This window comes from Eurosta solidaginis, chromosome 2 (assembly GCF_040869045.1).
Source record: "Eurosta solidaginis isolate ZX-2024a chromosome 2, ASM4086904v1, whole genome shotgun sequence".
NCBI classification, from domain to species: Eukaryota; Metazoa; Arthropoda; class Insecta; order Diptera; family Tephritidae; genus Eurosta; species Eurosta solidaginis.
This window is the reverse complement of record NC_090320.1, coordinates 173153675-173169495: the sequence shown is the minus strand read 5'-3', so window position 1 is coordinate 173169495 and position 15821 is coordinate 173153675. Positions and strand designations below refer to the sequence as shown.

The window sequence follows — 15821 nt, the reverse complement described above, 5'->3', positions numbered from 1 at the left end:
GACACCAACCATCTCTATAATTGTAATGTGGAACCAACGCCTCTAACACCCCTTTCCCTATGGTCCACCCCTGTTGAAACAGCAAGTTTCCTTGGACTCCCGTTAGAGGATATTGATGACAGTTTGTGATCGGTCGCGTCTATTGGGTGGGGCGAAGCACTGCTACAACAACAACAACAACAACAACCTGACTATTTGTATCGGAGGATAAATTTTCTCCAGTCGTCTAGATCTGTTCTCCTTACCCACTTCAGACATCGTATGCTAATATCTGATCGCTAGTTCTTCATTACTTCGATACGTCTTTGGAACTCGCTCCCTTCTAGACTTAGGCTTATAAGCAATGCTCTGCTCTTCAATAAAGAATTAACAAGTTTCTATAATAACCTAGACAATTAAAATACTGATTTCTTCTAAGCAAATGTACTCTATCATTCGTTTATTTTATTTATTTACTATTTATTAAATATATTATTTATTGTAACCTTTTCTTAGCCATAGTCATTAGCTTTAAGTTTCAAGTTTAAATTGTTCTTATTTTATGCCTTTTACCGACTAGCACTGTAAAATAATTTTTGCCAAATTGTTGTGCTGGGATGAATTGCCTAATAAATACAAATACAAATACTTGTTATTTATTAATTTAAATCAGGCGAAACGGCAAAGGAAAAGCAGAAATACTAAAAAACAAAACAGAGCGAGGATAAACACGTGTGATGCATCTTCTATGTATATATCAGTGCAGTAACGTGCCATGGTTGACCGTATCAAAAGCTTTTGTCAGGTCTAACGCAGCGAGTACTGTCCTATGGTGGGGGTTGTGATTTAATCCGCAATTTATCTGGGTGATAATGGCATTTAGCGCGGTGGTTGTGATATGTAATTTTCGGAAGCCATGCTGATGATTGGATAGTTTTAAATTTGCATTAAACGATAGCATTCTCAACCTCTTTGGCGGTGATGGCAATTGGGGACGCGCTGCATTTGTTTGCGTGCGCGTCTGTTGGGCCGCCGTCTAACTTTGTCAACCGTAGAATGCATTACATATTGTCGGCAAAAAGCGCTCGGGCATTTTTTTGCACCCGGCAGTACTTTATTGCCAAAGGCGATGGAAAATTATGTCATTGTGCTTAGTCGGATTCGATAGGGACTTTACGGTGGACCAAAGCTTACCCACACCGGCAGAGAGGTTGCAATTCTTTAAATGCTCCTCCCATTTTGCCCGCTTGTGTTCATCCACAAGCAATCTGATGCGTTGGTTTATATCCCTTATTTGGGCGTCGCCGGGGTTGTGCTGTCTTAAAGGGTCACGTTCTCTCGCTAAATTTGCGGCCTCCTCCGGAAAACGAGGCCGGATTTCCGGAATTCTTTCGGCGGGAATAAAGCGATGGTAACATTGGTATCTGACGACTCGCCTATACCCCTTTCGCTCGAACGAACCACCGACTTCATCATTACCGAAAACTGCACTTTCATCAACTTTAAGAAAAGAAAGTGGGTTGGCTACATCCTTTACAGACAATCGCTTTGCTGTCCTCTCTATCCCAACTGATGCTAGGCAAGGCGAACGCGCTTTCCGCAAGGTCATTGAATCCGGCCGGATGATGAAGTAGGCGGTTCGCTCGAGCGAAAGGGGTATAGGCAGGTGGCCAGATGCCAATGTTACCATCGACTGCCAGTTTACTAGACCTGCGCTCACGATGGATAGATCTGGCGAACTGTGACAGCTTCCTACCATACGAATAGGGGCGTCTCCGTTTATTGCGCAGAACGTCGTTTTCTCTATTTGATCCACCAAAATCTCATCCCTGCTGTCCGCCTGTAGGTTAGAATGCTATAGATCGTGATGGGCATTGAAATCGCCTAAGATAATGCGATCATCAAATATATTATATTGCACTGAATGGTGTACGATAAACGTGAGACCGCCTCCATTTCTGCTCTCGCGATCTTTTCTGTGCACGTTATACCCAGAGCAGGTCTGCAGAGCAGATCCCTCTGTAAGTTTGGTCTTTTGAATAGCATAAATGCGGATGTTATGCCGGCTCATGAAATCGACTATCTCCGTGATCTTCCCAGTTAATACATTACAGTTTAACTGCAGAATTCTGGAGTGTAACGGTGGAGACGTCGTCACTCTACGGATAAGTGACGGGTGACTACGCCCGATTTGAGGAAGGCCAGGACGCAAGTGCTGTTGTGGCCCTGCGACTGAACGTCCCGGTGTAGTTGGGTTTCGACCTGGCAGCATGGGGCCTTGAAACCCGTCGGGGAGTTTCCGTCGCTGAGACCAGAGAATCTAGGAAAGTGGCAAAGTCCATTGCAGGAACTGCATTGGGAAGATGTAGCAAGCGTATATATTAATTGCTGGAAAACGGTACACAAGGTGGTAGGGATTAACAGTCTGTTTGCCTGACCTACTCATGTGTGCCAGAGCTTCGTTCCAATCGGATTGGGCGAGATTAAAAGACTACGGGAACTGCGTGTGATCGTGTACTCTTTTATTCTTTTTTTATTTATCATTTTTTTTACAGTCGTACCATTACATTTTTACTACAGCTTCTACTTGCTTTTGAATTTCTGGCGCCGATTGGTTTGTCAATGGAACAGAGGTTTCTTTCCCCAAATCTGTAAACAGAAAAATATTATATTTAAACAGATGTATTTCTCAAGCAATAAAATCTTACCATATCGTGCCCATAAACGTGGTTGAATTCCTAAACACTCGCGTATTAGAATTGGTAGATCTGGGTTGCTTTTCTTAAGGTTGGGATAAAATTTCTGCACGAATTCCCTGCGAAAGCGAGAGATTTTGTTTAATTTTATGTAAATACTACATCACAATGGCGATTGTACGAGGCCACAAAATCAGTGGACAGGGTCATCAACCAACTGCTGTGGACACTGGTCATCAACCAACTGCTCAGGCGACTCGATTAGGGACCCATAAAGCTTACGGCTTACGCATATGACATTGCAATCTTTGATGGATTGGGCGCTTTGGGATATTCACACCTGAGCATTTAATGTCGGGTTGAAAGCCAACGCGAAGAAGACGGATATGTCTTGTTTATAAAGAGGTACAAGGTCCCAACTTGGACCAGTCCTAAGTTAGGAGAGGTGACCCTTCAGGAGAAACCTTGTACAAAATATCTAGGAATCATCCCAGACAGTAAGCTGTCATGGAAGCTCAACGTGGAGGAGAGGGTGAAGAAGACCTCAACGTCATGTAAACGGCATGTAAATGAATGCTGGGGTGTACCTGGGGCTTATCGCCCTCCCTTTCTAATTGGGTTTTTACAGCGATTGTAAGCCCTGTTCTATACTATGAGGGGTGGCCCTACAGGTGAAACCTGGCTCAAAAAATAGTTTTGCTTTGAATTCAGCTGTTATTTTTATATTAATTCAAATTCGCATTTGTAGACTTTTGGTACATTTTTTTTTCCTCGTTTGGTACAAAATGCGTGGTCAAGTTACTACACCATATATACATACCTATGTACTTGCAAATATACCTACTAATCAATTAGTAGGCAGCTAGTATTTTCGGAGGGACAAGGGGTCATTTTGAAATTTTTGTTTTCCGACTGAGGGTAAAAGTTTAGTTGAGGGGTCGACTGCTAATATGGTGCCAAAAATATTGAGAGAGGTGTCAAACGACGCGTCTTGACATCAGTATTAATAATAGTATTATTGCGCTGAAAAACTTTCTGCGTTATTTTTGGCCGTGCTTTAAGAGTTTCATGCTTTCGTATAGAATTACCCATTATGGTGATTTATAGGGTAATTCTATACAACAGCATGACACTGCTAATATGCGTCCAAAAATATCGAGAGAGGTGTCAAAAGACGCGAAAACAATAATCCGAAGGCGGAAAAGAAAAATTGTATCTCTGTCCGGAGATATTTGCAGCTGAAGTTACAGATTGTGGTTTTTGTAATGTTGTTTTACCCACAAAACAAATTGGGAACATAAGTGTTTTGCGCGGATATAGTTTTGGTCTCCAAACCGGTGTTGTACCCACCCAGGGTAATTTTTTATAAGCGCGGCCGAAGGCCGCCAATGTAGAAAGGTATTCTGCGCCAAAATACTATGGATCCCACCCCCGTTTCGGAATGACCTGCGGGTCATTTTTTGGGTTTTAGTTAATATCTTATGAACGAGTTAAAGTTTTTATTTTCCGCCTTCGGATTATTAAAATACTGGGTAATAGTCTAGTTGAGGGGTCGACTGCTAATACGCTACCAAAAATATTGAGAGGTGTCAAACGACGCGTCTTGACATCAGTATTAATAATCCGAAGGCGCCAAAAAAAATGTTTAATTCGTTCAAAAGATATTAACGAAAATGACGCGCGTGTTCCTCCAAAACCGGGGGTGGTATCCATACTACTTTTGTGGAGAACACATTTCTGCTTATAAAAAAGGTAAAAGTATAGTTGAGGGGTCGACTGCTAATACGCTACCGAAAATATGGGAGTTCAAGGAAACTTGCTGCTTCGACAGGGGTGGACCATAATGAAAGGGGTTTTAGAGGAGTTGGTTTCACATTACAATTAAAGAGATGGTTGGCACATTGCAAGCGGGGCATACATTTTGTATGTCGGGGTTGATTCTGGATATGTAAGAGTTTAACCTGTTACAGTATCCAGAACGAAGTTGAGCCAGAGTGACTCGCGTTTCCCTGGGGAGTATGTGTTCCTCTTCCGCAAGTTTTGGGTACTGTTCCCTGAGTACTGGATTCACCGGGCAATTCCCGGCATAAAGGTCCGACGCCTGTTTGTGGAGTTCACCAAGGACCTGCTTGTGTTTTTTTGCTTCATACAGCTGAGTTCTCAGGTGGCGTATTTCCTCAAAATGCTTAAGGAGATGACTCATCAATCAGATGTCTGTGGGGATGCCCAGGTTTCTGGGTATTCAACAGGAACTGTTTGGTTAGCATCTCATTTCTCTCCCTGATGGGGAGTATTCTCGCCTCATTATGTAGATGGTGTTCTGAATATAAGAAGATAGCCCGTGGCGGTTCTGAGCGCAGTATTTTGGCAGGCCTGTAGCTTCTTCCAGTGAGTAGTTTTTAGGCTTGGCGACCATATAGTGGACGCGTAGCACGCAAACGGCTGGCCAATTGCTTTGTATGTGGTAATGAGCGTTTCGTTGTTGTTGTTTTCCCCAAGTACTGCCAGCAAGGGATTTGAGGATTTTATTACGGCTCTGGATTTTCGGAACAATTGCGGCTGCGTGCTCACCAAAATGTAGATTCTGATCAAACGTCACACCCAAGATTTTGGGGTGTAGGACAGTCGGTAGCGTAGTTCAATCGACGTGGATGTTCAAAATGGTCGACATTTGGGACGTGCAAGTTGTAAATAAGGTCGCGGATGATTTAGTCGGTGATAATGCAAAGTTTCGCGAGGCGAAAAAACTGGAGAGATGAGGGAGGTAGCCGTTTATTATGTTGCAAAGCTCATCGATCTGTGGGCCCGGGCCTGTGGCCATTATTGTGCAGTCATCGGCGTAAGAAACGATAGTAACTCCTTCCGGTGGCGAAGGTAGTTTAGATATGTAAAATTAAACAAAAGTGGGGATAGGACACCACCCTGTGGCACCCCTTGTTCAATTCTTCTTGGCTTTGATATTTCGTTTCTGAATTGCACCGATGCCTGCCGACCACCCAGATAATTTGCGGTCCACCTTTTAAGACATGGGGGAAGGGTAGACCCTTCCAAGTCTTGCAGTAACGTGGCATGGTTGATCGTACCAAAAGCTTTTGCTAGGTCTAGCGCTATGTGTACTGTTCTATGGTGGGGCTTCTGGTTTAAACCACAATTTATCTGGGTGCTAATGGCATTTAGCGCGGTGGTGGTGCTATGGAGTTTTCTAAAGCCATGCTGATGACAGGCTAGCTGCAAACTTGCTATGAAGTAGGGGATCAAAATGGCTTCAAGCGTCTTGGCTACTGGCGATAGAAGGGATATCAGACGATATGACTCTCCTATGTTACCCCAGCGGGTTAGGGGATCAGAATATACCCGCGGTAGGTATGCCTGTCGTAAGAGGCGACTAAAATACCAGATTCAAGGGGTTGTGTATCGCAACCCTTCAGGTTGCCAGCGCAATATATAGCTTCTCCAAACCCAATTGTCAACCTCACCTATCCGCGTCGAATCCTGTTCCCTGCTCCTCATGGAACTTGGGGGTAGGGAGGGAGAGAATGACCTGAAGGTTTAATGTGGCCACATAAATCGCTCCTCCCATTTCGCCCGCTTGTGTTCATGCACAAGCAATCTGATGCGTTGGTTTATATCCCTTATTGGGGATCGCCGGGATCGAGCTGTCTTATAAGGTCACGTTCTCTCGCTGAACTTGCGGCCTCTGCCGGGAAGTGGGACTGAATTTCGGGGATTCTACCGGCGGGAATGAAACGAGCCGAGGCGGCTTCAGTGACCTTGCAGAAAGCACGCTCCCCTTGGCGGGCATCAGTTGGGATAGGGAGGGCAGCAAAGCGGTTGTCTGTAAAGGATTTGTATTCGTCCCACTTTCCTTTTTGGAGTTAATGAAAGTGCGTTTTTCTGGAACAATGAAGTCGGCGGGACGCTCGAGCGAAATAAGTATAGTCAGGTGATCGGATGCCAATGTTACCATCGGCTGCCGTTGCCGCAGTTTACGAGTTTTGCGCTCTCGATTGATATATCCGTCGAACTGTGACAGCTTCCTACCATACGTGTGGGGCGTCTCCGTTTATAGTGCAGAACGTCGTTTCTTCTATTTGATCCGCTAACATCTACGCGAGGCCGCCTCCATTTCCGCTCTTGCGATCTTTTCTGTCGACATTATACCCAGAACAGGTCTGCAATGCAGATCTTGCTGTGAGTGTAGTCTCTTGAATCGTAGCAATGCGGATGTTGTGCCGCTTCATGAAGTGGACTAGCTCCGTGATCTTCCCAGTTAATCGACTGCAGAATTCTGAAGTGCATAGGGGGAGACGTCGTCACTCTGGGAGTGACGGGTGACTACGCCTGGGTTGTGGAAGGCCAGAACGCGATTGTTGTTGAGGCCCTGCGACTAGACGTCCTTGGGTAAGATGCAGACTACGGGACATCCTAGGACGTGAACAACAAGGAGCCACAAAAGATTTATAGAAGTTACGTGGACGTCTGGTTTCGGGGTCTAGCTTAGAACAACCTGCCCGGTGCAACCATTCCTTACACGAAACACACTGACACGAGTATGACCGTCCTCAACCCAGCGGGTCAGGGAGTTAGAATATACCCGCGGTAGGTATGCCTGTCGTAAGAGGCGACTAAAATACCGGATTGGCCTGAAGGTTTAATGTGGCCATATAAATCGTTCCAGAGATGGTCGGGCCAGCACCTTAATGATGCTGTGTTACCGGAGCGTACCGGATCTGTAAACGGCAAAGGACCATCACATCGATCACTCCCTAAACCTTCGGGGAGCAACCGTATCGCTACAACAACAACAACAACAGTATGACCGTCCTAAAAAGATTCTTTTCCGGCAGATGCAGCAAAACCATTTCTCACGACCCGGGTCAGGAGACGGACCCGGATTGGGTACGATACCTTCCCGGAACAAGAGAATATGGAGCAGTCCCGCTGCAAGGAGCTGTTGGGAAAATGACAATTTGTGGGAGGGACGCAACAATTAAATGGGGTTACCCTGGAATGGCAGTCCTTGGTCTGGAAAAATCCCGAGTCGCTCCAGTAGGGAAGCGGTCAAGACGCGTCGTTTGACACCTCTCTCGATATGTTTGGACCGTATTAGCAGTCGCCCTCACCTAGACTATTACCCAGTATTAATAATCCGAAGGCGGAAAATAAAAATTTTAACTCGTTCATAAGCTATTAATGAAAAACCGAAAAATTACCCGCGGGTGGGATCCATAGTATTTATGCGCAGAACACCTTTCTGTATTGGCAGTCTTCGGCCCGCGCTTATAAAAAATTAACCTGGATGCGTCCAACACCAGTTTGGATAACAAAACTATATCCGCGCAAAACACTTATGTTCACAATTTTTTGGTAATTCTTTACTTTAGCTCACAACTGCTAAAAATTCAATTTAATTTATTTAATTTAATTTATTTATTTATTTACGATCTTGAAGATCTATATAATTTAATAAGGTACAAAGTATTTTTAATGTTTACATATTTGTTTCAATTCATTGAATTTCTTTGACTTCAACTATATAATAATCTATAAAATTATTTACTAAATAAATTTAACTACTTTACAGGTAGCGCTTTACAGTAGCTGTATAATAACTTTCTGAATTTTTTGGTATTATTACAGTTTTTAATATCAATTGGCAGATCATTATATTCTCTAATTCCTTCGTAGTATATACTTTTTTTATCGAATTCAGATCTCACTACTGGAAGTAAAAGTTGTTATTGTGTCTTGTTTGATAGCTATGGACCTCTCTGTTTAGTCTGACACTTTCACTTAGGTAATTCGGCAAGTTTCCCAACTTTATGTTGTGTATAAACTTCAATGTGTAGTAAGTGATGTTTTGTTTTACACTAAGCCAGTTTAAGCTGTCTAGTAAATCCTTAATTGGGGTATCATACCGTTTTCTTAATATGAAACGCATAACTTTGTTTTGTTTAATTTGTAGCCTGGATTTTTGCGAATCAGCTAATGCGAATAGGATTGTAGGACAGTAAATAAAATGCGGCTCGATAATGGATCTATAGACCATTATTTTGTATTGCATACTAATATGCCTGCATGATCGAAACATGAACCCTATTTTTTTGGAAATTTTCCCTTCGATGTATTTAAGATGTTCATCAAATTTTAATTTGTCATCTATAATTATTCCCAGGTATTTTATTCGGGTTACTCTTTCTATAGGGGTATTTGCTATTTTTAGCGATACATCATCTTGAGTCACTCTAGACCCCATTATCATCCATTTTGTCTTTTCTATGTTTATTTTAAGCATATTTTGGCACAACCACTTATATATTGCCTGTAGGTCCGATTGTATTTTTGAGGCTGCCTCATCAATTGTGTTACCGCTTACAGTCAAAAGTGCATCATCAGCGAATAATCTTATTTTGCAGTATTTGATACAGTTTTTAATATCATTTATGTAAATTATAAAAAGAATTGCTGCAAGCACCGAACCCTGTGGCAATCCTATTTCAATGTCCACTTCGGGGGAAATCTTATTTCTTATTACAGTTTTCTGCTTTCTTCCACTAAGGTAACTTTTGAACCAGTTAAGCGCTATGTTTCTTATGCCAATTTTATACAGTTTTCTTATAAGAATATCTCTGTCTACTGTTTCGAAAGCTCTTTTTAGGTCGAGGAAAACTGAAATTGTAAATTGTTTCTTCGTTCTACTTTCTTTCCATTCTGCAATTACCAGGTTAAGTGCAGTTTCACACGAGTGTTTTGATCTAAACCCCGACTGCTCCTTTATAATAACTTCGTTTTTATTTAAGTAATCCAGCAATTGGTTCTTAACTACAGTTTCTATTATTTTCTCATCGCTAGGTAAGGTATTTATGGGTCGTATCTCCTCTGGTTTAATTGTTCCCTTTACTTTTTCCACAGGTACAATTACTGAGGTCTTCCAGCAGTCTGGAAATACACCAAATTAGAAACTTTCATTAATTACACATGTGTAGGTATATCCTAAGTACTCCATGCTGTCTTTTAATACACCTTCCGTTACTAATTTTTTTCCTCCGTACTTGTTTTTTAATTTCGTTGTAACTCTCATAATTTCTTCAACATCTATTTCCTTCAATTTAAACACGCTTCTGCTTATCTCCATTTGATTTCCACCTGCTTCGAAAATTTCAATGCTATCTCTGATTCCGATTATGCTCTCATTAAAGTAACGGTTTAATTCAGTTGCTATTTCATAATCATCTTCAATAAGAGCACCATTTATAGAAATTTTTTGAATTTGTGCTACCTCACTACTCAAATCTATGGCGTCTTTTAGACATTTCCACATTAACTTTTGGTTATTAGTATTTCTTGAGATTTTGTTTTCCATAAATGTTTTCTTTTTTATTTTAACTGCTTTTTTGTAATATCGTTTTATTGTAATATAGTTATCCCAAATATTGGTTCTCTCTGCTATTTTAAATTGTTCATACTTCAGCTTATTCAACTCTGTTAGTTCATGGTCGTACCATTTATTAATCAATTTAACTTGAACTCGCTTTTTATATGTTAAAGTGGCCATTACGTCATTAAGGATGTTGTTTATTCTTTGGACCTTTAGGCTAACTTCGCAGTTGTTTAGTTCAGCTAAGTTGTAAGTTCTAAGGAGATTTACTAAGTGGTCTTTTGCATAGTTATTCCAACACACGTCAAAAAATATGGGAAGGGGTGTCAAAAGACGCGCTTTAGACCCAGGATCACGAATTCGAAATTGTATTTCTTTTAGGAGATATTTGCAAACAAAATCGAAAATTTTCATGTGGTTGTTGTAATTTAATAATGTAAGAAAAACTGTGGCTATAAGTGTTTTGCGCGGATATAGTTTTGGTCTCCAAACCGGTGTTGGAACCACCAAGGTTAATTTTTTTATAAGCGCGACCGAAGGTCGCCAATGCAGAAGTGTTCTGCGCAAAAATACTATGGATTTTTGCGCAGAACACCTTTCGGTAATAGTCTATTTGAGGGGTCGACTGCTAATACGCCATCCGAATGCGGAAAATAAAAATTTTAACTCGTTCAAAAGATATTAACAAATAGCCGCAAAATGACCGACGGGTACCTCCGAAACCGGGGGTGATATCCATAGTACTTTTGCGCAGAACACCTTTTTGCGTTGGCGGCCTTTGGTCGCGCTTATAAAAAATTGCCCTGGGTGGGTCCCACACCGGTTTTGAGACCAAAACTATATCCGCGCAAAACACTTATGTTCACATTTTTTTGTGGGTACCCAACCACATGAAAATCGCCAACTTCAACTGCAAATATCACCGGACAGAGATAACATTTTTCTTTCATTTTTCTTGACACCTCTCTCAATACTTTTGGTACTTTACCCACCTTTCTGCATTGGCGGCCTTCGGCTGCGTTATACCACACACCCGGACTTGGCATGGCGTAGCGCAGGTTTTTTTTTTATAAAGGTGTTCTGCGCAAAAATACTATGGATTTCACCCCCGGTTTCGGAGGTACCCGTCGCTGTTTTTTCGGTTTTTCGTTAATATCTTTTGAACAAGTTAAAATTTTTATTTTCCGGTTTCGATTATTAATACCGTTGTCAAGGCGCGTCGTTTGACACCTCTCTCGATATTTTTGGACGCGTATTAGCAGTCTTGCTGTCGTATAGAATTACCAAAAAAATTACCCTGGCTGGGTCCAACACCGGTTTGTAGACCAAAACTATATCCGCGCAAAACACATATGTTCACAATTTGTTTTGTGGGTACCCAACTTTACAACGACCACATGAAAATCGCCAACTTCAACGGCAAGTAAGAACCGAGTTCGCAAAAAAGACCTTAGAATACGTAGGCTATAAAATGTATAATGAACTACCAGCAGAGATAAAAGACTGTGAAAACGTTGTTAAGTTTATAGAAAAAAATAAATATTTAATACTAGTTAAACAATAAATTTACTCATTTCTTTTTAATGAAATAGTTTTAAGAAACAATTATGAATTTTGTAAATTGTACTATACAATGAATTAGGCTTTTTGGCCGTAATAAATAAAATAACAATAATAATAATATCTCCGGACAGATATACAATTTTTAAAAATTTTATTTGCCGGCTTGAGGTCTGATGTTTTGAAAAATAAAACACAGATGTTTTAAATTTTTTACCAATATATTTCGGTTATGCACGATAACCGTCCTCAGGGTGAACTATAAACAAACAGAACATAAAATAACATATAATTTACATCAAACAACAATTAACAATTAATAATAAAACTTCTTAAACATTGAAAACATACATTTTTGACACGTCTTTCCCTTTGTACGTGTTGACTATTTTGGTTTTTTATTAGATGCCTATAGGAGAGCGCGGCGTTTGCTACATCTGTTTTGTAGTTAATTCTTGTGTTAGTTGGTGTGTTTAGTATATGTAGCATTTCCAGTGTGAATCTCTTTCCATATTGTTTTTCTTGTTGAAGTACTATTGTTTGGGCATATGTTCACAAAATATTAAATTCACTACGGATCTCGAGGACGACGGAAAATTACGCTATCTAGATTCAATAGTAATACGACGAGGAAATCAACTGAAGTTAATGTGGTATAAGAAGTCCATAACATCGGGTAGAATTATAAATTATTATTCTAAACATCCCAAAAACATGATCATAAATACGGCAATGGGCTGTATAAGACGAATGATGAATATTACAGATGACACTTACCATAAGGACATAGAAAATGAAATTAAGATATTGTTAAAAGCCAATGATTTTCCTGATAAAATTATAAAAACTCTTTTAAAAAGATATAAATCACCAAATAGTCAACGTAGAGAGGAAAAACCGAAAATATTTAAGTCGTTAACTTATGTACCTAAATTATCTGAGCGCCTATCAACATCTGACATCTATAATAAAGAAGATATTAAAATAGCACACAAGCCTATGAGCACTTTAAAAAGTATGTTTAACCAAACGAAATCGAAAATACCACAAATGGAAAAAAGCAACATAATTTATCAAATCCCGTGTAACGGAAACGACAAAGAATTATGCAACAAAGTATATGTTGGAACAACTAAATCTAAATTAAAGAGTCGATTAGCACAACATAAATCAGATTTTAAATATTGTAATGATTTAAATATAAATAACCAAAAAACCGCACTTATGACCCATTGTGCAACGAGAAAGCACTGCCCGAATTTCGAAAAAACAATAGTACTTCAACAAGAACAACAATATGGAAAGAGATTCACACTGGAAATTCTACATATACTAAACACACCAACTAACACAAGAATTAACTACAAAACAGATGTAGCAAACACCGCGCTCTCCTATAGGCATCTAATAAAATACCAAAATAGTTAACAACTCCACGTACAAAGGGAAAGACGTGTCAAAAATGTATGTTTTCAATGTTTAAGAAGTTTTGTTATTAATTGTTAATTGTTGTTTGATGTAAATTATATGTTATTTTATGTTCTGTTTGTTTATAGTTCACCCTGAGAACGGTTATCGTGCATAACCGAAATATATTGGTAAAAAATTTAAAACATCTGTTTTATTTTTCAAAACATCAGACCTCAAGCCGGCAAATAAAATTTATGAAATAGAAAGGTCGCCAAACTAATATTTATAAAATTTTTATTTTCCGGTTTCGTATTATTGTTCTCAAGATTAATACGCGTCTTTTGACACTCTCGCGATATTTTTTGACGCGTATTGGCAGTGTCATGCCGTCGTAAAGAATTACCCAAAAAAAAGTATGGATCGGTCACCATATTACGGAGCCTCTTGGGGTAATTTGGTAATAGTCTAGTTGAGGGGTCGACTGCTAATACGCTACCAAAAATGTCGAGAGAGGTGTCAAAAGACGCGTCTAGACATCAGTATTAATAATCCGATGGCGGAAAATAAAAATTTTAACGCGTTCAAAAGATATTAACGAAAAACCGAAAAAAGACCCGCGGGTACCTCCGAAACCGGGGGTCGGATCCATAGTATTTTTGCGCAGAACACCTTTCTGCGTTGGCGGCCTTCGGCCGCGATTATAAAAAATAACCCTGGGCTACGCCATGCCAAGTCCGGGTGTGTGGTATAACCGTGGTACCCGCAACGGTAATACACAATTTTTTTTGTGGGTACACACAACAACAACCACATGAAAATCGCCAACATCAACTGAAAATATCTCCGGACAGAGATAAAACTCGATATTTTTGGTAGCGTATTAGCAGTCGACCCCTCAACTAGACTTTTACCAAAAGACTTTTATCAAAAAGTCTAGTTGAGGGGTCGACTGCTAATACGCTACCAAAAATATCGAGAGGTGTCAAAAGACGCGTATTAATCACGAGAACAATAATCCGAAGTTTTATCTCTGTCCGGAGATATTTTCAGTTGATGTAGGCGATTTTCATGTGGTTGTTGTTGTGTGTACCCACAAAAAAAATTGTGTATTACCGTTGCGGGTACCACGGTTATACCACACACCCGGACTTGGCATGGCGTAGCCCAGGGTTAGGTAATAGTCTAGTTGAGGGGTCGACTGCTAATACGCTACCAAAAATATCGAGAGAGGTGTAAAACGACGCGTCTTGACATCAGTATTAATAATCCGATGGCGGAAAATAAAAATTTTAACGCGTTCAAAAGATATTAACGAAAAACCGAAAAAAGACCCGCGGGTACCTCCGAAACCGGGGGTCGGATCCATAGTATTTTTGCGCAGAACACCTTTCTGCGTTGGCGGCCTTCGGCCGCGATTATAAAAAATAACCCTGGGCTACGCCATGCCAAGTCCGGGTGTGTGGTATAACCGTGGTACCCGCAACGGTAATACACAATTTTTTTTGGGGGTACTAACACAACAACAACCACATGGAAATCGCCAACTTCAACTGCAAATATCTCCGGACATGGATAAAATTTTTCTTTTCCGCCATCGGATTATTGTTCTCGAGATTAATACGCGTCTTTTGACACCTCTCTCAATATTTTTGGTAGCGTATTAGCAGTCGACCCCTCAACTAGACTATTACCCAGGGTTATTTTTTATAATCGCGGCCGAAGGCCGCCAACGCAGAAAGGTGTTCTGCGCAAAAATACTATGGATCCGACCCCCGGTTTCGGAGGTACCCGCGGGTCTTTTTTCGGTTTTTCGTTAATATCTTTTGAACGCGTTAAAATTTTTATTTTCCGCCATCGGATTATTAATACTGATGTCTAGACGCGTCTTTTGACACCTCTCTCGACATTTTTGGTAGCGTATTAGCAGTCGACCCCTCAACTAGACTATTACCAAATTTTTATTTTCCGCCTTCAGATTATTAATACTGATGTCAAGACGCGTCGTTTAACACCTCTCTCGATGTTTTTGGTAGCGTATTAGCAGTCGACCCCTCAACTAGACTATTACCATCCTTTATTACGACGGAAAATTATGCAATCACGAGAGTAATGAAACTATAAGTTTAAATAACGAGTATACCTAGCACCTTTCGAAGCTTCACCCGTTTGACATAGATGAATTCGTAGCTCTTTCAATTTCGGAGATATTGTTGTTAATCGTCTTGCGGACACGAACATTTTTGTTTTTAACTATGCAAAAAATAAAAAGTTCTGCTTAGAAATGAGAGTTGCATCGATAAGTTCTTGATGCCCTTTTCCATGATGGAAAAAGAAGGTAGCGCATTGCGCATGTAAGCATTAGTTCAGCTGTTTTTTATGGGCATTTATTACGTCATGGGGGAATATTTTGAATAAAGTGCCACGATTTTCCAACTTTTTTTTTCGAGGGGAGGAGAGGTCATAAAAATCACAAAATTATCGTTCGCTACTTTAGGAAACTCTTAGTTTATGAAATATAAGCTTTTTAATTTCCAAATTTAGTAAAATTTCAACTTAAGTCCTGCACTTAAAATTCGGGTCGCACATGTCGATAGCGGTACCAAAAGACGCGTATTTGCTTCAAGATTTAGAATCCGAAAGCAGAAACTATATTTTTTATAACGTTAAAAGTTATTCGCGGAAAAGTGTTGGATTTTATATAAGGTGCCACGATTTTCAAACTTTTGTTGATTTGTAGGGGTAGAGGGGGTCCTAAAAATCTCAAAATTATCATCCACAGCTCTAGGAAACTCTTAGTT

At 40.3% G+C, this 15821-nt stretch overlaps 1 protein-coding gene across 3 annotated transcripts; it reads right to left on the bottom strand.

Annotated features, from left to right (window-relative positions):
• Positions 1-407: 407 nt before the first annotated feature.
• Positions 408-15335, bottom strand: ND-B8 (NADH dehydrogenase (ubiquinone) B8 subunit). 3 transcript variants are annotated; one of them, XM_067766438.1, is made up of 4 exons: positions 15164-15335; positions 2688-2794; positions 2541-2628; positions 408-605 (listed from the first exon to the last, which is right to left on the bottom strand). In XM_067766438.1, the coding sequence occupies exons 1-3, from the start codon at positions 15259-15261 to the stop codon at positions 2543-2545; spliced, it is 291 nt and encodes a 96-aa protein (XP_067622539.1). In that variant the 5' UTR covers positions 15262-15335; the 3' UTR covers positions 408-605; positions 2541-2542. The 3 variants fall into 3 exon arrangements, with proteins under 3 accessions (XP_067622539.1, XP_067622538.1, XP_067622537.1); XM_067766437.1 differs by lacking the exon at positions 408-605 and having other exon boundaries at positions 2481-2628; XM_067766436.1 differs by lacking the exons at positions 408-605; positions 2541-2628; positions 2688-2794 and adding an exon at positions 8077-9614 and having other exon boundaries at positions 15171-15335.
• Positions 15336-15821: the final 486 nt, after the last annotated feature.

What these genes read in the sequence shown, in the direction of transcription:
- ND-B8 (XM_067766436.1), bottom strand. Translation starts at nt 15,261, where the DNA reads ATGTTCGTGTCCGCAAGACGATTAACAACAATATCTCCGAAATTGAAA. An exon ending in AACGGGTGAAGCTTCGAAAG is followed by an intron (nt 9,615 to 15,170) that starts GTGCTAGGTATA and finishes GTGTATTTCCAG; the next exon opens with ACTGCTGGAAGACCTCAGTA.